The sequence below is a fragment of the Durotheca rogersii genome (genome assembly GCF_024521655.1).
Source record: "Durotheca rogersii strain YMJ 92031201 chromosome Unknown GGS23scaffold_1, whole genome shotgun sequence".
Classification (NCBI taxonomy): domain Eukaryota; kingdom Fungi; phylum Ascomycota; class Sordariomycetes; order Xylariales; family Xylariaceae; genus Durotheca; species Durotheca rogersii.
Genome location: NW_026251232.1, coordinates 2,404,967 through 2,428,910, shown reverse-complemented (window position 1 = coordinate 2,428,910; position 23,944 = coordinate 2,404,967). Strand labels below are relative to the sequence as shown.

At 51.0% G+C, this 23,944-nt stretch overlaps 6 protein-coding genes across 6 annotated transcripts; 3 read left to right on the top strand and 3 right to left on the bottom strand.

The window, feature by feature from the left end:
* Positions 1–218: 218 nt before the first annotated feature.
* On the bottom strand, positions 219–1,504 carry GGS23DRAFT_33276 (uncharacterized protein). Its single transcript, XM_051512968.1, has 3 exons — positions 1,172–1,504; positions 702–1,110; positions 219–437 (listed from the first exon to the last, which is right to left on the bottom strand). Exons 1-3 carry the CDS (start codon positions 1,299–1,301, stop codon positions 269–271), a joined length of 708 nt encoding a protein of 235 aa, XP_051377195.1. The 5' UTR covers positions 1,302–1,504; the 3' UTR covers positions 219–268.
* A 1,144-nt stretch (positions 1,505–2,648) lies between these two features.
* GGS23DRAFT_33131 (uncharacterized protein) lies at positions 2,649–5,244 on the top strand. The gene is made up of 6 exons (XM_051512960.1): positions 2,649–2,784; positions 2,844–2,871; positions 2,928–3,020; positions 3,084–3,881; positions 3,938–4,024; positions 4,081–5,244. The coding sequence occupies exons 1-6, from the start codon at positions 2,766–2,768 to the stop codon at positions 4,886–4,888; spliced, it is 1,833 nt and encodes a 610-aa protein (XP_051377194.1). The 5' UTR covers positions 2,649–2,765; the 3' UTR covers positions 4,889–5,244.
* Positions 5,245–9,064: 3,820 nt separating this feature from the next.
* On the top strand, positions 9,065–10,455 carry GGS23DRAFT_33115 (uncharacterized protein). The gene is made up of 2 exons (XM_051512955.1): positions 9,065–9,643; positions 9,723–10,455. Exons 1-2 carry the CDS (start codon positions 9,349–9,351, stop codon positions 10,259–10,261), a joined length of 834 nt encoding a protein of 277 aa, XP_051377193.1. The 5' UTR covers positions 9,065–9,348; the 3' UTR covers positions 10,262–10,455.
* A 733-nt stretch (positions 10,456–11,188) lies between these two features.
* GGS23DRAFT_602257 (Pro-apoptotic serine protease NMA111) lies at positions 11,189–14,458 on the bottom strand (the record flags this gene model as incomplete). The annotated part of the gene is made up of 4 exons (XM_051519305.1): positions 11,189–11,421; positions 11,498–13,798; positions 13,857–14,053; positions 14,112–14,458. The coding sequence occupies 4 exons, from the start codon at positions 14,456–14,458 to the stop codon at positions 11,189–11,191; spliced, it is 3,078 nt and encodes a 1,025-aa protein (XP_051377192.1).
* A 1,303-nt stretch (positions 14,459–15,761) lies between these two features.
* On the top strand, positions 15,762–17,927 carry GGS23DRAFT_545761 (uncharacterized protein). The gene is made up of 4 exons (XM_051514999.1): positions 15,762–16,596; positions 16,707–16,941; positions 17,065–17,127; positions 17,243–17,927. The coding sequence occupies exons 1-4, from the start codon at positions 16,510–16,512 to the stop codon at positions 17,413–17,415; spliced, it is 558 nt and encodes a 185-aa protein (XP_051377191.1). The 5' UTR covers positions 15,762–16,509; the 3' UTR covers positions 17,416–17,927.
* A 327-nt stretch (positions 17,928–18,254) lies between these two features.
* On the bottom strand, positions 18,255–20,846 carry GGS23DRAFT_33004 (DNA mismatch repair protein MutL). Its single transcript, XM_051512950.1, has 3 exons — positions 20,578–20,846; positions 20,336–20,515; positions 18,255–20,262 (listed from the first exon to the last, which is right to left on the bottom strand). Exons 1-3 carry the CDS (start codon positions 20,665–20,667, stop codon positions 18,370–18,372), a joined length of 2,163 nt encoding a protein of 720 aa, XP_051377190.1. The 5' UTR covers positions 20,668–20,846; the 3' UTR covers positions 18,255–18,369.
* Between the last annotated feature and the right edge of the window lie 3,098 nt (positions 20,847–23,944).

Below are 23,944 nucleotides of genomic sequence, written 5' to 3'. Positions count from 1 at the left end.
CCTCCGAATGCCTGTGTTCTTCCCCCCTCCCCCACCCCCTTCCGATTGGGGGGCGGTATCGTCTGTGGGCATAGGGCCGAAGATGCGTGTCAATATTCCAGATCGAGACGATATGGTGAGGCGATGGGACGCAGATAGGGGTAGCAGCCGTCGTAGGAACCCGCCATAACCCGCCATGCCCACGACTCGCCCTAGCTAGGAAACTTGACACCAAGCGGGTTCCCCGACATCAAGGCGAGAAGATCTCCACATCACCCTCTCTGATGACTCACGCATTCATACTCGAAGCATGCCTTAGCGACGGAGCCTCTGTGATGTCTACCCGGGGTCCTCCGGGGCAGGGGCTAGTTGCTTCCACCCAATACCCAACGCCCAAAGCTTCGCAATGCTGGTGAAAACCTAGGGTGTAAAATCGACGTCGTATAAGGAGGATATCACTACGGCTAAAGGGTTAGTATGTCGTCCATAAGCATAACGGAAGGTGAACTCCAAGTTTGTTCTTGGTCTAGGGTGGGTGGTTGGTTCGTCATGCGCCTAAGACATGATTCCGCCAGCCTCTATTGAGATAGAAAATAGGCCAAATTGGGTAGGGAGCTGGAACTGGGCGTCGACCTCCGGCTCTCGTGGCGTTTGGGTGATAGGTATTCCTACATAAGTGGGTTCGAGAAAGACTGGGCAGGGATGGAGAGCGTCCAACTGACCTCCCACCACCGCCATCCCTCTGTGGTCTATACCGAAGGTTCGAGAAGCTGTAGTTTCTCAAATATATGAACAACGGATGACCACGAGAACATCGGCCATAGTATTGCCGATGACTATGACTACTACATATGCTGCGTCTCGGGGTGGTGATTTGGAATTGGGTCGTCCCGCGGCGGCCGACACGGGATAGCCGGTCATCCGGCATCGTCGGCTTTGAGAGAAGCGAGGGTTGCCGTTCCTCGGATCCCCTAGAGAGGAGCAAGGAAGTCGTCCGATCAATGTGTAGAGCAAAGGACCGGCGTCTGCGACTAACGGCGACAACAATGCCGAGCGATCCCGATCCACATCTGTTTTTGGAGCGGCACGATGGATGGTTGTGGTGGCGAGTACAGAAATGGGGTTCGGGATCTGGAAATACTTACTAAGTACTTGGCAGGTAAATTAGGTAGCTATTTCGCATGCTACCTACCTACATCCATAGGTTCGCTGGCGTTGTAGGTAAGCTGTAGGTATCCGGGGTTATCGACCCGGTTCGACATCAACCGTTCCGTCCTTCCCGAAGCTTCGAGATTCTCTTTCCCGAGGACGAAGGGAAACATACTACCGGGCAGTGTCGCGCCCCTACCAGTCCGGGTGGGTAACCGTTTGCGATCTGGGGTCGTCCAGCCTCCGAGCCCTTGATGGCTATTAGGTACGAGCGCTAAGGATACCGGGAGTACGGGACAGGATAATTTTGCAGCTCTACTCCGGAAACAGAATTTTTCACCTGCAAGTTCGACGAGCTGCTCTTAATAACGCTACCCCGTCCCAGAGGCTGTGGTGTCGCATAGGTATGTGTCATTGATGTAAGAACTATTTACGGCGTGGGTGTGTGTGTCGTCGTCGTTGTCGTCGTCTTGGCTGGGTTGATAGGGTCTGAGTACGTCCGGCTCAGCGATGACAACGTCTCTAGGTATCTACCTAAGGTAGTCTCAAGGTCTCCCACTCTCTACCGATAATTCATCATTCAACTTCCGTGAGGGCCTATGTACCGTAGGTACACGTCGTATACAGGCAAGTAGGTACCCTGAGGTACCCTATATGCATAACCCATATGTGTATTAGGTACCTGAGGCAGGTACCCATTACGCGTCTCAACCTCAACCCAATCTCACATTTACCTACTAGAGGTAGGTACTCAGAATCATTCGACGCACCCCGTTTACGCCCTACTCAGCCCTATCTTACCTCGAAGGCATCTAGATTAGCAATGCTCAGCAATACTCCCGCCAGGATGCCGGGCTACCTAGGCAATAGTAGAGAATGACGTACCTATCCATTTTCTGGATAAGCTGCTTTACCTCCCCTTAACGCACCATCTCGACCAAATTAGTAATGCGCTTCACATTCACGAGGACCTATCCTCTAGGTCTGTTTGGCCGAAATGACTTTTTGTGCCTCTCTCACGCTCTCGTGGTGATTGGCCATAGTTTGAAGACACACGTGGGGGGGTTATAAGTCGAAGAGCCCCATGTGAAGGGTACGCTCTCTCTCACACACACATAGACTATCCCTCGAGTCTCTCAAGTGGCCAAGTTAAAACACCTTCTCTTCGCCTGACGACTGCCTAGCATATCATGGGCGTAGCTCCTGCAACCATATCTGACAGGTTTTGATGTTCCTTATACATGCCCGCGGATGTTTTTTTTTTCGGTTGACTAAAATCAAACGGTTGGGAGTATCAGCAGGTATAATTGGCCGGGCAGTGGTCGGCGTGGCGGTCAGAATAGCTCCATGCTACCCGGGTATGGAGAGGTTCACGAGTAGTATCGTGGTATTAGGCACCTAATATCTAGTTTGCCATCCTCTGTAAGGTTGTCATGCTAGGGCTCTCGGTTATTGGGACGGCTACATCTTCTAGGGACGTTGTAAGCTCCTCGAACCAGGTTATTTCAACGGAAGCAGCCGCACTTACAGGCTTGACTGCCGGCCTCCTCATCTTAGTTAATGCTTACTCTGTCCCCGAACGAGAGCAGTTAAGTCAGGGGCTCAGTCATTCATCTTAGCTACTCGGGTTTTGCCACATGAATTACACTAGGAAACGTATGCCCTCCTACTCTAGTTCTCAGCAGATACTCGCTCACGAACTTACTGATATCCAGGCGCGCTCCTTGCCTGCGACTTCTGCAGGTGCTTTCATTCCCCTTCCAGCCGATTCAGATCCCGTTCGACCTGACCCGGATTAGGTATCGCAAACGAAGATGTGACGGGCAGAGGCCTTGTTCTACCTGCAAGGATTCAAACGCCGACTGTGTCTACAAAGAGCTGCCATTCGATAGGTATGCCCTTTCAACCTGGTATGGCCCGAAGCAGCCTCTGCCTCTGCTAATCCCAGACCGTAGGGTCGAGGACTCGAGCCCGACTGCCGTTGTTGATCGACTCGCTCGGATAGAATCGTTGCTCGAACACCAAAGCCAGCAGATCAACCAACTTACCACCCGTTCTAGCCCAATTTCGTATCCCGCGAGTCAAGCTGACTATTTCTCCCCGAGCCAGCAGCAGTCGGATCACTTACCTTCGACGTCTACCAAGATAGATAGCCAAATCGACTCGCCGCAGTTTCTGATCCCCAAGGACCACGCCACGCTTCCTACCACTCTCCTCGCATTTCCCATGGTGCGTGACCTACTCGGAGACTATTATCCAAGGGACTATTTTTTCGAGATCGAAGAGAAGCTGCCACTTCCCGGCCTCCTAGGTCGCCTACACGATGGTCCACCGGCTTGGCCACCTCTTGAAACCGAAAACATAGATCGGTTGTCCGATATATACTTCCTCAGGGTTCACCCCCATCACCCCCTCTTTACGTCGAGTACTTTTCGATCGTGGCAAGCCGGGCTTCTTCGGGAGAAAGAGACTAATGAAATTGAAACTGCGATGTGCCTTTGTGTCTACGCTCTGGGCACCATCTGTTCGGATCAGGGGGGTAACCACGAGAGCGAAGAGACGCTTGGCCTTCACTTCTTCCAGCCAGCCCTGCGTATTATGTTGCACAAGTTAGTCTGGGACTTGAAGCCAAGCATAACGCTCTGCCAGGCTCTCCTCCTAGCTGCCTCGTATTTTGCCCACCTAGGGCGCCCCCTTCAGAGCTGGAAGATGGCGCAGTTCTCGTCGCGGTTATTTCTAAACCACTTAGAGAGGTAGCATGTACCCCCCGAGCAACGGACATCGTGTGTGCTAATTAAATGATACCTAGCCGAAAGTACAACCTGTCCGGCGCCGAGTGCGAGGAGTTTGAGGAGGCGGAATTGAGGATATTCTGGCAGTGCTTTACGGTTGAATGGTACGATACATTGGTGAATCGAACCCGTTGTTTGCGTGCTTACTCGAGCCATGTAGTGACCGAATCGCCGAATTCGACGTCCCTCGGAGCGGGATCGAACCGTTCGGGGACCGAATGCGGCTCCCACATAGTACGGAACGCGCCGACGACGAGAACATCATCTACTTTATCGCCGAACACGCCATACGTAGGCTCCTCAACCGTATTCAAAATTCTCTCTACGGCCCTGGCACGGCGCAGACCGGCCTAAATGCATCTCCTGCTACCACCGGGTCTAATCAAGCCTGGCAGAGCCTGGGTCCTCAGAAGCTCTTAGCTCTGAGCTCCGAGCTTAACAGACAGCTGGAGGAGTGGTATTTCTCTATCCCGGACTACCTACGTCCCCCAAAGGGGACCTTGAGGCTATCAAACGACCGTGCTCGAGTCCTTATGATCCGATACTATGCCGCGAGGCAGATTATTCATCGGCCGTTCCTCCTCCAGATTGTGTCTCGACAGCATGAAAGTCAATCCCCCCCAAGCTCATCCATGCTGAGCCCCGACCCGTACGTCGAACCGCGGGTGATGCTGGAAAACTGCGAAATATGTATCGACTCTTGCGTCACCTACCTATACAATGCGGCCGAGATGATAGACAAGCGCACTCCCTACCTATGGACCTTTTCACAGAGTTGCATGGAGTCTCTCCTCCTACTATGGCTGGCAGACAACATGCCTACTCTGCGTCCATACGTGCCGCGAATGCAATCGATCCAGGGGATGGTGCTAACCAAGCTACGGAAATGGGCGACCGAAGACTCTACCTTTGCTGCCGAGGTACGCATTATTGGGCAGCTAGTCTTTGTCGATTTGATGAAGGCGTGAAAAGCTATGTCAGATTCGAACAGTCTTCGATTGCCCCTGAAGGAACTGTTACGCCTATTACACCGTACGCGCCTACGCGGAATCTACAGCAGAGCAGGCATTTAGAATGAGTGTGGTTGATCTTTAAAAAGGGCCGAAGCGCGGAGCCATAACCTCGATTCGCCTGGATATGGTATCTGTGACGAGAGGTTGCTTACAGGATAGAGTTGTGGTGCTGCCCGAGCGGGACTCGAGGGCGAGGCTTAGATAGGAGAAGAGCAAAATAGGGACTATCATGAGAGTTGCGCATACCCCAATGAACCTAAGTTAGATACCTATCTCGGGATTCATAGATTAATAATGCCTAGGGACCTCCCAATCTACCCAATACAGGAGGTAAGCAAGGAGGTAAGCAGGAGGTAAGGTGCCTAACCATAGGTACCTAGGTACGCTTACGCACACGACTCCAGGTTCCAGGTACGAAGTGGGTACCTTAGGTAGTACCTGTATATGACTGGAATGACGTCATCTCCGCTCTCCCGATGCACTACGGGTATTATGCTGGTTACGTGCCGTGCCATAGACCCGGAACCGAATCTCTCCAAGTTTACATACCTACCTACCATGCTTACCCACCTAGAGGTAGGTAGGTAGGTACCTCTCATATACCTCGGGGTACTGCATCATGACAGTGCAGAGGAGATCCTCACCACCGGGTTTACCCGCACAACTGGGTTAACGATCCGAGCCTTGGCCGATCCGAAGTCACCAAGAGACCGGTGACCGTTCAGCATTCTCTTACCACGGCTGTTATCGTTAGTATCCTCCCAACGGGGATCAGGTGCCCAGAGGGATGCCTAATACCGCATCGAGATTCGACGTCTTAATAGGTAGGTAGCTGCCCCCCTCCGATAAGTCCGGGATGAGACCAGCATGACAATCCGATATCACGATGTCCACCGGTGTTGCGGCGGGACGATGGCGTCTGACTTGAAAGACGCGAGCAACCGAAGGCCAGCGACCGCAGCTGGCATGCTCGGCGTTCCCGGCCGACGACCAGGACACCAACTTCTAGATCTCCTACCCCCCACCCCTGCCTCACCGCTTCGCGCGAGGTGATACACCACACGCCTGCATACTTGTCTGTCTGCAGTGTGCCTATGTGCCATATTACATACCTACACAAGCATGCCTAGATATTCGCCCGAGCCACTACTTGTACCTACTTGACTTCATACTACCTACCCATATCCTACCTGTTGGCGCCCCCAGGCAGCAGCAACGACGTTCGCCGCGGCCGTGCGTCGTCTCGCATGAGTCTGGCAGAGCTTGTGTCAGGCCTGTACGGTTCGAGCTCGGTAGCCCTCAGCCTCGGTCTCGACGCTCTGGCGCGTCACGAGGCCTGCTGACCGCATCGCGTGCATGGCACGTAAGGCTGACTCGCGCAATGCGCGTCAGAGAGCCGTGGGAACCGGCGCGGGCTCAGCCATTTTATTGGGTACCAGTCCAGCAGTAGGCATACTACCAACCGCATCCATGGTGGTTACCGAAAATTTTACCTCGTCGAGATCAAGTGGTTAGGGATATGGGCAAGCAGGTAGGTAATGATGCCTTATCTAGTACCTATGCGGCGTGTCCTGGGCTCATTGGAAAGGTGACTCACATTCTTCTCCTGCCTTCAAGCTCTTTCGAGCACTGGCACGTCGCTCAGGCTACTGATACTAGCCGATCGCCCGATGGCGTGGTCTGGCGCCCTCCTCCGCCGCTAAGAAACCGAGGCGAGAAGAATAGCGATGGAGGCACATGACGCATCGATTAGGGGACGACCCAGTACCGCGCGGACCTTGCCGGTGGCAGCAACATCGGTATGCATGGATACCTGTCCCGGGGTGATCGGAGTAGTGCACCGCGAGACGAGCTAGGACTCGGTGACGTCTTCGCGACAGCCGCCGAAGCCCAAGTGCAAGGCGTCAGCGCACGTGGGCCCGGGACGAATTAAGCGCGCTTGGGTCAGAGCGGAGCGTATATGGCAAGTGAGTTACTAGGAAGTTGGAGTTCGATAGGTACATGGCTTACCGTCGAAGCCACTACGGCGGTCGCATCTTCCGGACCTTTTTAGCTTGCTTTTGACAGCTCTGAGATCCTCTACGAAGGACGGGGAAAGCCTAGCCGCTCTACCGCGGAGATCCTCCCGAGTCACGAGGCATGGCCAGTCCGGATTGGCAGCCGGGTGTATCGACAACGTCGTCGCCGTGCCGAGAACCGGGGCGAGGGAGAGGACGCACAATCTCATAGCGATCGAGGGTGTTTGTATACAATTAGACGTAGTCTCGGGGGGGAAGATCCGATTTAAAGGCGGGCAAAGCGTGGATATATATATATATTGATGTCGATGTCTTATTTATTTTGAGAACCGGTACAGACACGCCTGGATGGAAACGGAGACTGGTATGAAAACGATGCAAGATCGCGGAACGAATGGGACCCGGGTGCGACTGCGTACCGACGTAGGTAAATTTCTATGGTGAAGCAGGTATCTCTCTAGGTTTAACGGATGTCCTCTGGCAATACGAAGGCGACGGCGATTGCGTAAGGCAAACGTCGTGGCTACCTCCGGCCGATCAACTCTACCTAGGTAGGTAGGAGGTAGGTACCTATGTAGGTAATATGTAGGTAGGTATTTCTACGGGGCGCCCTCGGGCCGGAGTTCGGACCCGGAGCAATCGGGATGGCTCGTTTGATTTTTAGGCTGGTCGAGTATCTCTAGGTATCGGTGCGGGGTGGTTGGCCGGGGGGGGGCCTCTGTTCGCGGTCCAGTTGGCTCAAGCTTGATGCTATCCAGTACTGCACGAGGAGAGGGAAAGGGGGGAGGGAGTAGTTGTGTGTGTGTGTGTGTCGAGTTTCCGATAACTATTCCAATACACCTATCTACCTAACCCAACACCAGGCATCCAGTAGTTGACGGAAGTGGCTGATATAACATCATCGAACGAGACAGCGCCCATCTCGCGTGTCCCGTACAGGCAGACACGCGCATGTACCGCGACCTGCGAAGGTGAAACCCCAGGGCAAGGATAGAGCTGTCGTCGCCTAACTCGCTTCGGCAAAGCCCAAGTGCTCTTCAGCGCCTCCCGGCCAATCGTCGCCCGACACCCATCCTCCTTGGAGTTTCGACCCAAATTTGGCAGCCGTTCCTGACGATCTCTTCAGGTAAACCCAGTCGACGAGGTCTGTTTCAGGCTAGACGTCGTATCGCGTGGTACCGATAGATGCCCAGGTACACGTCAATCGCGTGCAGCGCCATGCAGACGGCCAGGTACCGCGCTTCCAAACGATACTTTTATCCAGGTACCTCTTCCGGCTCGCGCTGTTCTCGACTCCCCCTCTGCCTCAGTTGCCCCTCGCCTGCATTTTCTTCCTCCTTTCCCATTCCCTCGTCCTCCACTGCTCGTATATTTCCTCACCCTCCCGACCGCCGTCCAACTCACTACATACTAGCCCGGGAATGAAGCTTGGCGTCCATGGCTTCATTTTAATTCATTTGGACATTCTGCTTGCTTGCCGCGCCCTATCCGCGTGATTAGCCAGAAGGGTTTCTCCCCCCCAGCGCGCGCTGTCCACGGGGCTTCCGGTCACGACGGCCGCTGGATATCGGATCACCCGAACGGTTGGCCGAACGCGCTTGTTCGGCGCCTCCCACCCTCTTGTTTCCCACAGGACGAGCGCGCGATGCCAGATGACGCCAGGTCCCGCCCGTCGTGCTGGCGCACCTGAGCCTCAGGGCCGGGGCGCCACATGCCGGCCTCTGGTCAAATGGAACACAGGAAGGTGGATGCGAGAAGGGAGGATGGCGGTTAGTTCCTGAATCGGCCTGGTCTGGCCATCCGAACTGTCCCCCTTGACCACAGATCATCTATTTATGCGCCCGCGCCTAATCAGCGCCCTGGAAAGCCAAGGCTGCGGATGCATGGCCATGAGCATGGGTAGCCAGGTAACAATAGGAAGGCCAGCCACAGTCACAATGTATGAATGTGTATGGTCTATCTTGGGATCGCACCCGGCTGCTACAAATTTAAATAACGTGGAGATATATCGCCCTGTCATTTGTTAGACTGGACAAGAGGACGAACTGCCCGAACCAGACACTCCGTTTCCCATATATCTACCAACAGACCTTACGGCCACACCCCATCGCTACTCTTCTAGGTATCCGTCCTTCATTTTCCGACTTTTGTCCCATATGGCCGTGGGTATGGTGGTTTGACGCCCTTTCAGCCAAAACATTCACCCTACATACTAGCCGCGAACAGCTCTGACGAGCGTACATTCATTTGACTCTTCCTATTTCAGTTTGCCGTTAAATCCGTTTCTGCTCTTCTTGCGCTTCACCCTCGTTTGACCTAAAGTTCGAGCATTGCGCCCTCAAGACTCAAGAGTGCCTATCTGTCATTATAACTACCACCATCGTTGTTATCATTACCATGATGTTCCGCGCCGTATCTTCACTCGCTCTCATGGCCCTTGCTGGTCAGGCTATCGCTGAACCTATACGCCAACCGTACAAGGCGGAGTACGCTAGGATGTCCACCAGGAACCTCTTCGGTCTCGAACGCCGTCAGAACGAAGGATATTCGCCTGAACAGCAGTTTTGTGGTGCTGGCAACACTTGCGCCGAGGCATGTGGGAAGGGCTTTGAGCAGTGCGCGTCTAACGATGGCGTCGTACACTGCTTCGATACTAGCGCTAAGCAAACTTGCTGCCCCGGGACAACTGGAGGTAGGTTGGACTTGTCCCCGGAAAGGAGGGGAAAGAGAGGGTCGCGCATGCGTGTGTGGTCGGGCTAATCGGTATACAGATTCCTGTGACGAGGGCTACTTTTGCTCCGCCGACGAGAAGGGCGCTACTTGGTGCTGCCCGGACAGCATGACTCTCAAAGAATGTGCTGCCGCCTATAATCTTCCGGACACTCTGGTTTCGGAGACGAAGCCAGGGCCGACCACGTCGACTAAGTCGCCACCGAAATCCACTCCCGCTCCTGCTAGCACGACTGGCAATTCTTCCAGTGTAGTTAAGGCCTCTACCACCCAGACCGCCGTCTCCAAGACGACGTCCGAGTCCGCCTCCAAGTCCGCCCCCCAGGTTACCCTCGAAGCCACCTCCAGCGCTTCTGCTTCTGCTTCCGCTTCCGCTTCCAAGGAGGGCGTAACCTCCTCCGCCTCGGAGCTAAGCCCGACCGCTATTACCGCGTCCCGGAACGGCACCGCATCGACGTCTACCGGGGCCACCCCCACCGCACCAGACAACGGCTTCGTCACCGCGGGTAGTGACAGCACTCATGCCCCCATCGGCGGCATGGTCCTCATGGCCGCTGCCGCTTTCGCAGCTCTTGTATAAAAAAAGAAAAGGAAGAATTAGTAATAAAATCACACCACAGCGAGCAGATTACCCACGGGAAGGGGGAGGGGGCGAAGAGACGGAGATGAAGAAAATATAGGTATCGGCAACAGCACGCGAGACGATGGGACGAGCTACGGCGATCGAAGCCTCGCATACATACCTTCCCTAAGGACACGCGTGTCCTCTTTGTTCTACTGCTCCTGATTTCACCATACCATCGATACCCGCTATACGTTTTGAAAGTTGCAGACACGAGAGTCGTGGGCTTGTCAGATATTCCGATAAATTGGTGGAGTTTTGTTTATTAATGTTAACATTCTATTCGTCGTTGGCCTGGTTGCATGCTGCGTATTGCACTTGTATATTTATCGTCTGTACGTCGAATCTAGAGGAGACAGACTACAGACGGACTACAACACTCGTCTTGGGGTTTGATTCGCACTTGTCCCCGAGCTGGAGGAGACGTTAATACCATGGAATGGTTGCGCCTACGGAGGGTTAATTCAATTCTCGTTTTTCGGAGCCTTTGGATTCCGGTATACCCCCTATTTGCACACCTGTGTAATATGCATATTTGACTTGTCCGCACACCGTCCGTTCCGCGGCATCTAGTCCTAGACTGAGGCATGTGACGACATCACACAGTCTGCTCGTAGGTCTTATCACGCATATTGCTAATCCCAGGGCTTAACGGGGACGCTTCAGGGAAGGAAAAGATTGCTAAGGATATGTACTAGATTATGCCATGTATGAACGAGCCAACCGGTCCTGTTTACCATTTAGCTGACCCTAATCGAGACCTGAAGTCCCAACAGCATAGGCAGGAGTCGAGCGTCCGCTCCTAACACGCCGGGCCGCTATCTATACGCAAGCCCGGCCTCTATTCTGCTGGAACTCTTGTGTGAAGGCGGCGGCGGCGGTCATTTAGATTCCACCGTCGTCATCGTCCATCTCCGTAGTTTCCTCTCCGTCGACGGGTAGAATGCCGTCGGTCGGCTCACCTTCGACGGGTTTGCCGCTCCCGTAGCTGATACGCTTCCACCCGCACGGCTCCGAGTCATCCTTGATCCATTCCATCGTCGGGAAGTAGTGCTCATTCTTCTTCATCGTGACGACCCAGGGTTGGTCGTCGAATGTTATCGCTCGCATGCGGAAATCTAAACGCGCGTTAGCAAATCTTACGGCTCAACGTGGCCCGCGAAGGCTAGGAGACGGCGGGAGGGGGGGGCTCACAGGTGTTATCCGGGATTTTTATCACGTTATCGAGAAACGTCCTGAGGTCTGGGGTTGGGTTGCCGTTCACATGCGTGATGAAATTCGTCGGCGCAAGCCCATACTGGTACGCTGGGGAGCCTCTGCTCCGCGCAGAAACGTAGACCTCGCTGGGGAGCTTGCTGATCTGCTGCCGAACAGCAAGGTGCGGAACATGAAGAACGGCCCCGCAAAACGAAATGGCATGGTCGGTCTCAATGTTATCAGCAGGTACTGTCGGGACTTGTAGCCGCATCTCTTGACTTTCTCGGACGATGACGGCGTCGAGAACCTCGTACGAGTACATGACGTCTAACTCCGAGACGCGCGTGATGATCTTGTCATTTAGTGTTAAGATGATATCGCCCTCCAGTAGAATACTCGGCTGGCTGCTGCGTTCGAAAGTGCGCTTAGAAACCATGAACAGTTGGTGAGTGTGCTTGTTGGCTAGGAACACCTTGTGTATCCACTCCTCGGAGACACCCATGACCCTAGCTTGGGACATGGCGATGGCTCGGAACTCCATCGACAGCATGCGGAGCTTTGGGTCTTGGCCTTGCTGGATCTGCGATATGACGGGCAGTAGGGTAGGTGTGGCGAGACCGAGGTGGTACTCTTCGTCTCTCGAGCCATGTGACCTCTCACCAAGGTAGGTGAGCCATAGTGCCTGGACCTTGCCGTCTTTGTCGACAAGTACTCCGCTTCCGCATTGCCCACTGAGGTTTGTGTCGACCGTTATCGCGTCAACATTGGTGGCCCGGTACCTCGGCGCCCCGGAATTCGCTGGAATGGCGACAGTGGTGATCTCAGTCACGGTGGTGGCAGCGTGCACAACCCGGCCGCTCCTATTGTACCCAATAAAAGTCGTCGAGGCACCTTGGGTGATGCTATCGGTGCTGAGTCTGGCACTGAGCACCGGCGCGTCAATCAGAGCCGGGTCGTATTTGATGATAGCGTAATTCTGAAGTGGGTGCATGAAGACGACCTTGCCTTCGGCGACGATGGAATCAGCAATTGTGATCCATATATCGCACAAGTCGTAGGGGACAACCGCTCTCGAGATGATAACCAGGCCCTTCTCTGCGTCAATGACTAAGCCCATTCCCCATTTCCTATTCCTAGGAAACCCATCAAGCTTGAGAGGCATCGTGCAGCCGACGCGTACAAAGCTGCGGACCAGTTCGGCCACAGCGGGATGAGAGGTGTGCTCAAGTTGGACGAAAGCGCCTTTGCGACGCACCGGCGTGACCGGAGGCAATGCATCGGCAAGATCTTTAAAATCCCATAGCCCGGTCTCGTCGTTACGTATTGCCGCGCGCATCTTGGTGGACCAATGCCTATCCACGTTGATGATGGTCGTATTGAGGGTGTGGAGGTCTCTCAGGTGCTTGTACGTGACGACAACGCGCTTCTTGTCCGGAATTCCCCTGACGACGTCGATGAAGGCTTCCAGATTGGGCGTCTTCTTCTGGTCGATGCTCTGGATCATCCAACCATTATCGGCACTATCAAACCGAAAAGAACCAGTAGATTCACAGACAAAAACGCCACCACCTTCGATCGGCACGCCGTAAAGACGTGCCTGTTGGTAGGAAAGGTTGTGTACGCTAGCCCCCGAGACAGTGACGAAGCGATCAGGAGTGATCTTGTGGAGATCCCCAACCTCGATGTCAATATCCATATCCTCGCCCCCGCGTTGGAGAGTTATCCGGATAGTTTTACCAACGTTCGAGTCTAGTATGTCGTCTAGTCGGATGAACTGAGTGATCATCTCTCCATTCACTTTCAGAAGTACATCCCCCTCCTCTATTTTATTGTACGACGGGCCACCAGGGAGCACTATCTCGGCAACAAGCATGTTGGTCTCTTTCGGGAATGCTTCGCGAATCGCCCGCTCCCAATTTGGCGTCAGGCCAAGCCGCCGGCACTCATCAAAGGGCTTCATGAGGAATTGACACTGTATGGTACCTCGCTCAACTGGCTTTCCTTCTTGAATACAGCGAAGAGCTCGCAGTGGTCGGTCTAGGGGCAGGAAATAGTCTGTGGATGCACCATCAGATCGCCCGCCAGCTTGTAGAGCTATAGCAAATCCATCAATGTTTACGACAGGGCTGCCAGAGCTGCCTCCGCTGGCGGCAGCGTTGGCTTGGTAATAACAGGTATTGAAGTCACTGTAGCCTTCGCCATACTCTGGGGCATTGCGATCAAGCCGACTAATAACGCCAGAGAGGATACTAAGCTTTTCACCAGCATCGTTTCCGACAACTCTTATTTCAACTCCGACTGCACAAGAAAAGTTAACGGCGCGAGCGCTATACATGCTTGGAGCGGGAAGACGTACCTTTGGCTAGGTCTGGGCGGATGGGTAGAGCCGCGACAGGCATGTATTTAATGGCCTGGGGATCGAAGCGTAGAATGCCAAAATCGTGAACAGGGTCTCGGTAGACGGGGTAAGCATCGACCTCTTCGTGGTTGTCAAAAACCACATAGCCCCAAAAAGGGCCAGCGCCAACAACATGTCTATTAGTGAGGATGTACCTGTACATACGAATCTAGGTCAGCACTAGAAAAGAGAGGCTGGAGAATTTGCCCTTACCCGTTCTCCGCATCAACAACGAAACCCGTCGCTTCACTGGCACAAGCAGCGTCCGTATCGAAGGAACAGGTCAGGCAGAAGCGAATGGAGACAACATTCCGCACGACCTTCTCTATAGTCGCCTGCCACTCAGCCGTATCAGGGGACGCCTGCGGCGGGTAGAGGACGGACAAGTCTTCGTCGGTAACTATATCCTCGTTGTCGATAAAACTTCGTAACTCGGAGTCGGGTGTGTTCTCGGTCGGAGACAGCCTGCCATTCGCAGGCCGAAGCTGCTTATGGGGGCGTTGGTCGGCAGAAAAGGGAGCCTTGCGCTTAGAGCGCAAGGATGGGTTTTCTCCGTTCATGACGGTGGCAACCGAATGCTGGAGCCGGCTTGACCGCGCGCCGAGCCGACGTGTAAGAAGGAAGGCGAGCGCGGGGCGGTACTGCGTGTTGGACACAAGGGAACGCCGTGCTAGTGATAAGTCTCGGGTAGAGAACCCTGAGGGTGGCCGGAAGGGTCCTACAGAGCCTAACTCGGCGATGCGCAAAGATGGCAGACACCTCATTCAACGAGGGACCTGCTGGGTACCGGGAAGCGCGCACATGTATTGAACGTCCACACCAGGCTGTGTCTGCATCGAAACAGCGATCGCGCCGACCGCGAGCAATGAGGTTGGTATTGATGTTGGTGATGTTGGTGATGTTGGATTGTTTGGTGACGCGGACGATGTCACTGAATGACCGGATGCGAAGTCGACATTCGATCCTTCGCGCTTTGCGGGTCGCAGGTGAGGATACTCGAGACGACAGATGCCCGAATAGACAAGCGCATCCCAACTTGAGCCGTCTAGAAAAGAGCAGCAAAGCCCGTCTCTAAGTTCGAATCGAGGCGGGTTCTACCTTATCCCTCTGATATACCTGATCCGTAAGCAGGAATATGGACAAGGCAGGCATGGTGCTGATGTTAGAAGTTTTACTTTCCGAAGGCTGTGTATCACATAATACCTATTAAAAACATACTAATCAATGTAGAATTAAATAAACAAATCAGAGTTTACATCTAGTGTAAAATATTTATATAAACAATTTTAATTTTACTTAAATTAATTTATTAATACTAATTTAATAACTTATTTATGTAACTTTATATAAAAGTATTTTTTTTCTTAAAATAACTCTTATTTAAATATTTATATTCAAAATTAATCAAGTTTTATAAAGTAATTACATTATAAATTTAAACTATTTATATTATAGTATAATATATAACATATAGTATTTTATATATATTTCTTATTTTTAATTTATATTAGAAATACATTACTTTAAATTATATTTTATATATATATATTTTTTTAACTTTAACTTTTCCTTTAGGAGATTAATAGGTTTTTCGTAATATAAATATATAGGTTATATTTTATAAAGTTTTTATAATATAAGCTAAAACGATATGTTATTAGAATATTATAGAGAGTATTAATATATAATTAAATTACTTTATATAAATATAAACTTTATACTTATGTTTCTTTATAGGTATATCTCTTTTCTTTTCGTCATAATAATGCTATACGATTCTGCCTATAGCTAGTATTACTATATAGTATAAGTTTACTGCATTTACTAACTCTCTTTAACTATTATCATAATCTTAGTTAAGAAAATACTCAGGGCTATATGAATTAATTATTCACGCCTTCAGATATTAATGCTTAAACTTAAATACTGAAAACGTTCGTTCTACGTCTCGGCTCTTCAAGTTGCATTTTTTACGCATAACTACCTATGCCTTTATAGGTGCTCGGGCAGATGTGAACAACTTATCACTTGTCCTTACTAGTTTTAACGGTACCTATATTTGAGCATAGGAGAACGCCGTCAAGTTGCCTCCAACTGCGTATTACTTTAGGATATGTTGGTTTTCCTACGTAATCCGGATACTTCCTTGTTGCTGTTGCCCGGCCGAATTTCCCCCTCTCCTGTTGCACCCCGGACTGCCACTGCCCATTCAAGTATCCTTCACCATAACAACGACAGCAACAAAACACAGCATGCGTTCCGGGCGTCTTAAGCTTCTTTTTAAACATCATCCCAGCATAATCCCCAGTTATCACCTAAGCTTCCCACCCTTAGGCTAACGCCTTCTGCCTCCACCCCGCTTAGACAAGGAGCCATCTCAACTCAGCATTTCCTGTAACCCACGGATGTTACACGCAACTCCATCTGCTGAACACTCATCGCCGCATGTCCAAGTTGTCTCCCCTCATACGAGCCCGAAGCCATACCTATTGTCATAGGTGATAGGCATCGTCTCCAGGCACCCCCGGGGGATCTTCGTCACCGACTCATTCAAGTTGATCAGCCAGGTCTCATCCTATCTTCCATTCATCAAAAAAGCCACAGCACCCGCATGAGCACAATGTCTGGAGAAATCGGACGGTCCGAAGGTGGCAATGGCACTGCAAAGGGAGCAAAGCCTTGGACAGATGGCGAGAAGGTACGGTTGTCCTCCCATTGGCAACTTACAGCCTCGTTTACGTAACTGCGTATTATTGCAGAATCTAAACGAAGTCAGAAAAGCTGCTAACTAACCTTTCGTAACACCAGATTCATTTCTTGATGCAGGTCGTTGACCAGCTCTGCAAGAGCGGCGCATCCGTGAAGTATGAGTTGCTTGACATGCCAGGCCGCACACCCAAGTCGATGACTCATATGATGGCCAAATTTCGAACTGAAGCTGCCGCGTTTCGAAAAGGCGGCGATGGCTCTCCGGTCGCTACTACGCCCAAGAGCGGAAAGAAGGGCACCGCCAGCGCTGGTACTTCTGACGGACTATCCACTGGTAAATTTACCCAGTTCCTCTGGTTTCTCTGGCAGTGTCCCCCGCCTTCTCCCCTCTTTCTCCGTCGGAATTGCATTTACATTTAGAGAACACACGAAAAACCTAACATATCATGTACTACAGGTTCGCCCTCCGCTCTCTCAGGTCGCAAGCGAATTAAGTCCGACCCGGACGGAGCCGGCATCGGTGAGTAACTATTTCAATCTCATCTCCTCTCCCACCTCTCCCCTTATACATACACATGCTCTCTGGCTCCTCTTACATCCGCCAGACCAACGACCTAACCATAACCCTTTAACAGGGGACCCAGTTACGCCTTCTCCCAAGAAAGCTAGGACTACCGCTCAAGGTTCTGCCCGGCGTGCTACGGCTAGCCTGGCCAATGTCAAAGCTGAGTCGGACTTGGAGGACGAGCTGTACACGCAGAGCGAGGAGAATAGCACCAAACGCGGCAATGACAACGGCGAGATCTGAGTAGCAGACGACCGATGAATTTGCTATGTGCTCTCGGGTGAACTTTTTTCCTCCCTCCCTCTTCGACCTCCATTCTTCGAAAAACGCAGACACTTCAATGGGTCCTAAACACATTGTTCCAATGACGAGGGTTCCTGTTTTCACCCTCAGTTTTCCTCAGTCTTTTGACTGAGGCTGAAGGAAGTGCTTTCTACGATGGTCGAGACTCATGGCTCCTGTACTTGTACACTGGGTATTCCCGGCGCATGAGAGGATTCAGAAGGGTTAAGCTAGGAATCACACATAGTTCCTGCCCGGGCTGAATAAATCGCATTTACGTACGTGCGTAACAGCAGTTACCTTTCTCTATTGTGATTGTTGGTAGGGCATGGGGTGAGATCTTCTCCCATCACTCAGTCACGCAGTCTCGACACTCACCTCCGCGGCAATTAATACACTACGTTTTGCCTATTCTCGATTTAGTATCGCTAGGACTACTTTGTTCCTACCTCCGTCGTAGGATATTAATGAACTTTCTCCATTATCTTCAAGATAGTGAGGCATAAAGTCAGCGAAACAAACTATTGAAAAGAGGGTGCCCATGATGCCAAATCGCGATAAATAAGCAAAGCGTACGTAGATCGCCAGGGAATTAAGTTAAGACATGCCTCGCTGGAGTTGTTAGAGATAGAATTTCTAGCGGTGGACGGATCTTTACCCAAACCGCTAGGTTTAATCTTAGACATTCTCGTATTGGCACGCGATCTAAATGTAAAAGTTCCACCTATTACCTTTCCCCTCCGCCCTCTTGCCGGTGTCTCCCATCGAAGTGAGCAGCATAATCCCTCGATTACCCATGACAATCTATAGAGGGCCTTGTAGAGCAAACCGTAAGATAGTTCGGGCTTAAAGCATGGCGAAGCGCTAGCGTTCTTTATTAGAGACTCGGAATTATATCCGATATCCGCTGGCGGTTTAACAACGTTCGAAGACTCGATAGAGCCCCTTGAGATTTGCTAACTCGAGCACCCCGCCCTTCATGAGGCTTTTAGTTGCTATCAGTCTTGACTTGAATGCCGGGAAGAGGACGTGCTCTACAGCACGACGGACTTGCGCTCTCCTCGCCTTGACCTCATCAGGCGTATCTTCCTCTGCCTCATCATTACCCAGGGTATTCGGGAGCTGCTCTGGAACGTAGAACGTTGCCAACTCCCTGAGGAAAGATTCGAAACACGGTTTCTCGTCTGTCCAGTCTACATGAGGACCGAGACGGAGGAGGAATTGTGGCAGTTTCGCCATAGATGGCGTGTAGCCCTTTAGGAGAAGCGGGATGCTCAACAACTCTCCGGCCGGTGAAATTTCAAGGCTAAAATATTCGACGAGCATTTCCCTCCTCTCGACCAATCGCCCGGCTACCATGTCGACGACTGTATCCACATCGAAATCATCATCCTCGGACGCGGCTCTCGCTTGCTCCGCCGCAATTTTCAGGACAGCGCGGAGGTTAAGAGCGGGTTGAAACTTGATGACGCCGAAGTTCCCGAAATCCGTGAGCCCGACTTGGTAGAAATATTCGAAACTTGCCCGACCGTAGTCAACAAGAAATAATCTGACGCCTGCTTGGATGGCAGCTAGACGGCGATTGTCGTCTACGATGCCTACGAACGTATGGGTGGCACATATATCGGTTAGCTCTGTGTGTATATCAGTTTTGACGGCAGAACGAAGTTGGTGCACGCTGATTAGTCGACATCGGGTCGGCTCACGAATTCCCGTCTCGTAGACCGGCTCCTGAAGGTTTCCGGGTGCGGATTGGCTCGGTACGCCGAGGCCGAACGGCTGGGAGACCGCGGGAAACATACTAGTAATCTTGCGCAGTGAAGCATCCGTTCGAACTAGGTTATTTTCATATGGCCGCATCGGAGTTCTTCGCGAAGCACTTAGGGTCTTGGTCGAAGGGGAGTCACCGCTTTGCTGCGATGGGTCGTCGACGAGCGGGGCACCGGGGAGTAAGGTCTGTGTCAAGAAAGTGCGGCTTGTGTCGACAGCCGTTAGCTTGTTGCGGATATTTTCGCAGATGGATTGAATGATTTCGTCCTCGTTTAGAAAATTGACCTCTCGCTTAGTCGGATGAACGTTGACGTCCACTCGCTGAGGATCGACTTCTAGATTTAAGTAAACAAAGGGGTGACCGTTTTTGGGGAGGAAGGCGGAATACGCCTGCTCTACAGCCTTCTTGATATTCGAAGATTCAACATTGCGATGATTGATGAAGATGAGAAGAGTGGTCTTCTTGATGTGATAATTCGCGTTCGTGGCCCAACCCGAAGCTTTGAAACCCCAGCGGTTATCTGATGCGGTGAACTCCATGAGCTCATTTGAGACGGCACTACCATATATCTGGCGGATCCGGTCAATTGTGGAGGCCTGCGACTGCACCGCGATCGACGTGCCCGGGTCGCCGTACTTTTTGCAGGAGAAGGCGACGCCGGTGCAGTGGACGGCATAACGTCCCACCATGTCGATGATCTTGTTGAACTCGTCAGACACGGAGCGAAACGCTTTACGCCGCGTCGGTACGTTATAGAACAGGTCTTCCACTGATATTTGGGTGCCGATGCGCCCGGCGGCTGATTTAGGATCAGGTGATTGGCCGGGCTTGGCTGGCGACAGCTTGCCTCCGTCGTAGTGTGCACGCCATGAGCACTCGGAATCCTTGGTTCTGGTGGTCACAGTGAGATGTGCGATGTGACTGATACTAGCCAGAGCCTCTCCCCGAAAGCCATAGGTGGCTATACTACTCAGGTCCTCGAATGTTTTCAGCTTAGAAGTGGTGAACCTTTCGCAAAGGATTGGGAGGTCTTCCTTCTATCATGCTTGTTAGAAACAGGTCACCCGAGAGTGCAGAAAGGGCGACTGAGGTTCTAGAGGTAAAGCCTACATTGATTCCGCATCCATTATCGGTAATCTGCAGCAACTTTAAGCCGCCATCCTTGACCAGAACTTCTAGGGACGTAGACCCCGCGTCGACGGCGTTTTCCATCAGCTCCTTGAGAGCGTGGACGGGCGCTACTATGATCTCCCCCGCGGCAATCTTGTTTACGACATCAGGGTCCAAAGCCTACGACCAGAGAGCGAGCAGTTAGCCCTGCTGTGTCTTGATGGGAGCCATGGGAAACTAGCCTTAATCCGACGAGGCAGGCTTTCGTCCGCGGAAGACGGAGTTTTCCGTTTGATGCCCCTCGGCTCATCGATTTCCATAGGTTCAGGCATGGTGCTGCTTGCCGCCCAAGCCCCCGGCTGACTCGACCTGGGGGTTGAAGTGAACCCCCTTCTCTCCAAGTGGTGTTCAGTTGCCAATGCCTCTCTTCGTCGGACTCTTCAGGAATACCCTGAGCTCTATAATTAGCGATCGAACGCTTGGCCCCACATTACGATGTGTTCTTATGTAGATAGATAGCGCGTAGTATTGCCGCATAAAGGGAGGCCTGGAGGGGAAGTTTGGTGAAGATGGATGGAGGGAATGGATTGAGAGGTCGGCAACATTATCGCAGGTAGTAAGTAGAGATCCACTGAATAAACGTCAGCCAATGTTAGGCGAGTTATTATGTATGTACATGGGGGGGGGGCCAAGGAACAGGGGACAGATTTGTACCTTTTACAAGTCGTATACATTCCATTCGCGTCGATTACAGCTTGGAGTCGCGATGGCATCATGCTTAGAAGCTTACCCATAACCAACTCTCCGGAACCTTCTCTCAAGCACCCTTTACAGCAGCCCGTAATTGATTGTACGACATCTGCTCAGATCGAGCTCGTTGTCGAGTTGGAGTCCGTAGAGTTTGGATTGCCGCCATTTTCTTCCATAGGGGGTTTGATAGATTCGGACGATAAACGCGTATCACGTTAAGAAAAAAAAAGGTAGGAGGTCAAGAGTACAAACTTACCCTCTTGTTTTTTGGCGCCCTACATTACAAAAAAATACGTAACCTATTATATAAGTACGTATAAGTAGGTAGGTACCTTTGCTTAACTTATATATATATACATAAAATACGTCGAAGCGCTCCGCGCTTCTCCAGGTTTTCGTGCCGAAAACCTAGAACCTCTCCGAAGGCTAGGGAAAAAGGGGTAAGTAGGAATCGACGTTTGATTCAACTGCGAAAAGGGATTGATTAGCAATCGACTCTTGATTGAACGGAGAGAAACTGACCTGGATTGAACGGGGAGAAACTGACCTGGATTGAACTGCGAAAAGGGATTAGCAATCGACTTTTGAACGGAGAGAAACTGACCTCGATTGTATATGAATAGGATTAAAATAGGTAGGAAATAGGATTAAACGCGTAGGTAAATAGATGGACGCGTATGCTGCGGTTTTATTAGATGCATCCCTTTTAAGCGGGTCATACAAACTTTTAACTAATTAAAACAGCGTATACGAACTTTCAGCCAATAAAAACAGAGTTTCCCCTAAATGACACCCCTTTACAGGGGTATTTACAGGGGTATTTAACCCCGTAATTAATCAGTATGACAGGGGGTTATGCGTATTATAACTATCCTCCGGATAGGATAATATATATACTATGCTAAAGTTAGGTAATATTATTATATATATTTATATTAATAAATAGTATTTTTAAAAAATATTTTTTAATATAATAAATATTATATATATAAGTGTATTTTTTTTACTTTTTAGTATATATGTTTCTTATTTAATATGTATAAATATAAAGTATATACATAGGCTGCGTTAAAATTAATAATCTACCTAGATAGGTACGCAACTTATGAATACTGTAGGTAAGTAATAGTTTCTATGTTCTCTTTTTTATATTTAATATTATACCAATATTCAATTGGGACGTAGCTGTCGCAAGCGTTTCTAGCTTAGTCTCTAATGTGAGTAGAGACACATTAACCTCTTCAATTGCTCCTTCAGGCAACTTACAACACGTAGGTATTAGCCAATACTACTTATTATATGCACAAACGTACTCGTCGAGGTTTAGGTCGTACCGGCACTGAAGAGTAAAAGGGGTTGTATGAAGATGGAGATGGCCCCTTCTAACCCAACCACTTCCTATCGTCATACGCATGTAGACGACGATGACGGGGGTTTCTTCCCCCGTGCTACCAAAGTTTCAATAGGTATTCGTTTCTTAAACGCCGGCTCGGTATAGCGGGCCTGATCCTGAAACAACCTTACGGTGGACAGACAGACAGATAAACAGACAGGACTGTATTTGTAGGTATATTTTATGCGTACACGTATGCCAGGGTGGATGTTGAGGCGGTAGGGTGGCCGCGCCAACTAGCCCGCCGCCCAGGGGTGTGTACAGTCTCTAGAAGGTAGAAGGTAGGTAGGTATGCCATCTACACATCGACGTGTATACATATACCTACCTACTGCATGTATACCTGCATGCTACCTGTGAGAGAAATACCCGATCGAGGAAACGATAATCGACGAGACGATGATCCTCTTGGGTGAGGTTGTACCGGCATTTATTAAGCGCTTAATCTGCCTACCTAGGAAGGCAAGGGTATGGAGGGTCCGGCCTAATATTCCAGGTAGCATTTCGGCTCAGGGAATGCAACCTTTTCCGGCGGCGAGTATTTATCAATGAGAACCGGTCCTTTTCCCAGCCAGAGTATGGATCCAAATGGCAAAATAACACTCGATCAAGAATGATGCGATAATTACTCGGATGCCTTACCATGGGAGCGCCCTAAAGGGAACGACGGGTGCGAATCCAGTTTCTGTCCCGCATCGGCGAGAGGACCGTCCTCCAGCAATGGCTAAATTGACAAAGCATTCCTGATAAGTATCTACTGTACTCGCTTAAAATACTACTGGGATAAGCATATATATCATAGGTATTTGTCTCAACCTAGGCTAACATCTTGATTAATGTAGGCAGCTACCGGGCAAAACCTTTCCCTCTCATGATTTGTCACACGTCTAACAAGTTGGATGCATCAACAAGAAGGGGGGGGGGGGAGGAAGAACGCAAAGGGATAGACAGAAAAAGAAGCAAGAAATGACGGGGAGGGAAAAAAAACGAACCCCCTTCCGTAATTATGGAACTTATAGATGTCTGTTCCCTCCGACCCATATATGATCCATGACTATCAAGGGGAGAAGGATGAGGAAGGATGATGCATGTTTTGGTAAGCGTTGGAGAGTATCGGTACCGCCACCGTCTTTCTGTTTCCGAGTTTCCGATGCACCGGTTTCAAGGCTGGTAGAGAGCAGCGGTTGCAATAGGGGGCAGAGAGTAGTAACTCATTGTGCAAGCAGAGAGAGAGAGAGGAAGAGAGAGGGAGAGGGAGAGTAGGTATTGTATGTGCGTGCGTGGTGAGAAGACGCCGGCTTCTGATACGCCCCTCCCCCCCGTCCCTCCCCCCCCATCACTTACAAAGTACCGCGAATCTGGGGATGTTTAAAATGTAGGAGAGACATGGCCAGTCGGGACTTTTTTCCTTCTCTCTCTCCTTGATTAGCGTCTGTACGTGTATTAGACACTACCACCCTACCAGG

Coding starts and splice junctions, on each gene's coding strand:
- GGS23DRAFT_33276 (XM_051512968.1), bottom strand. CDS start 1,301: ATGTTTCCCTTCGTCCTCGGGAAAGAGAATCTCGAAGCTTCGGGAAGG. Junction 1,111..1,171: donor CAGCGAACCTATGGATGTAG/GTAGGTAGCATG, acceptor AAGTATTTCCAG/ATCCCGAACCCCATTTCTGT. Junction 438..701: donor AGGGATGGCGGTGGTGGGAG/GTCAGTTGGACG, acceptor CTTTAGCCGTAG/TGATATCCTCCTTATACGAC.
- GGS23DRAFT_33131 (XM_051512960.1), top strand. Junction 2,872..2,927: donor CTTGCCTGCGACTTCTGCAG/GTGCTTTCATTC, acceptor GACCCGGATTAG/GTATCGCAAACGAAGATGTG. Junction 3,882..3,937: donor TTTCTAAACCACTTAGAGAG/GTAGCATGTACC, acceptor AATGATACCTAG/CCGAAAGTACAACCTGTCCG.
- GGS23DRAFT_33115 (XM_051512955.1), top strand. CDS start 9,349: ATGATGTTCCGCGCCGTATCTTCACTCGCTCTCATGGCCCTTGCTGGT. Junction 9,644..9,722: donor CTGCCCCGGGACAACTGGAG/GTAGGTTGGACT, acceptor ATCGGTATACAG/ATTCCTGTGACGAGGGCTAC.
- GGS23DRAFT_545761 (XM_051514999.1), top strand. CDS start 16,510: ATGAGCACAATGTCTGGAGAAATCGGACGGTCCGAAGGTGGCAATGGC. Junction 16,597..16,706: donor CTTGGACAGATGGCGAGAAG/GTACGGTTGTCC, acceptor TCGTAACACCAG/ATTCATTTCTTGATGCAGGT. Junction 17,128..17,242: donor CCCGGACGGAGCCGGCATCG/GTGAGTAACTAT, acceptor ACCCTTTAACAG/GGGACCCAGTTACGCCTTCT.
- GGS23DRAFT_33004 (XM_051512950.1), bottom strand. CDS start 20,667: ATGCCTGAACCTATGGAAATCGATGAGCCGAGGGGCATCAAACGGAAA. Junction 20,516..20,577: donor GCCTGCCTCGTCGGATTAAG/GCTAGTTTCCCA, acceptor CTCTGGTCGTAG/GCTTTGGACCCTGATGTCGT. Junction 20,263..20,335: donor ATAATGGATGCGGAATCAAT/GTAGGCTTTACC, acceptor CAAGCATGATAG/AAGGAAGACCTCCCAATCCT.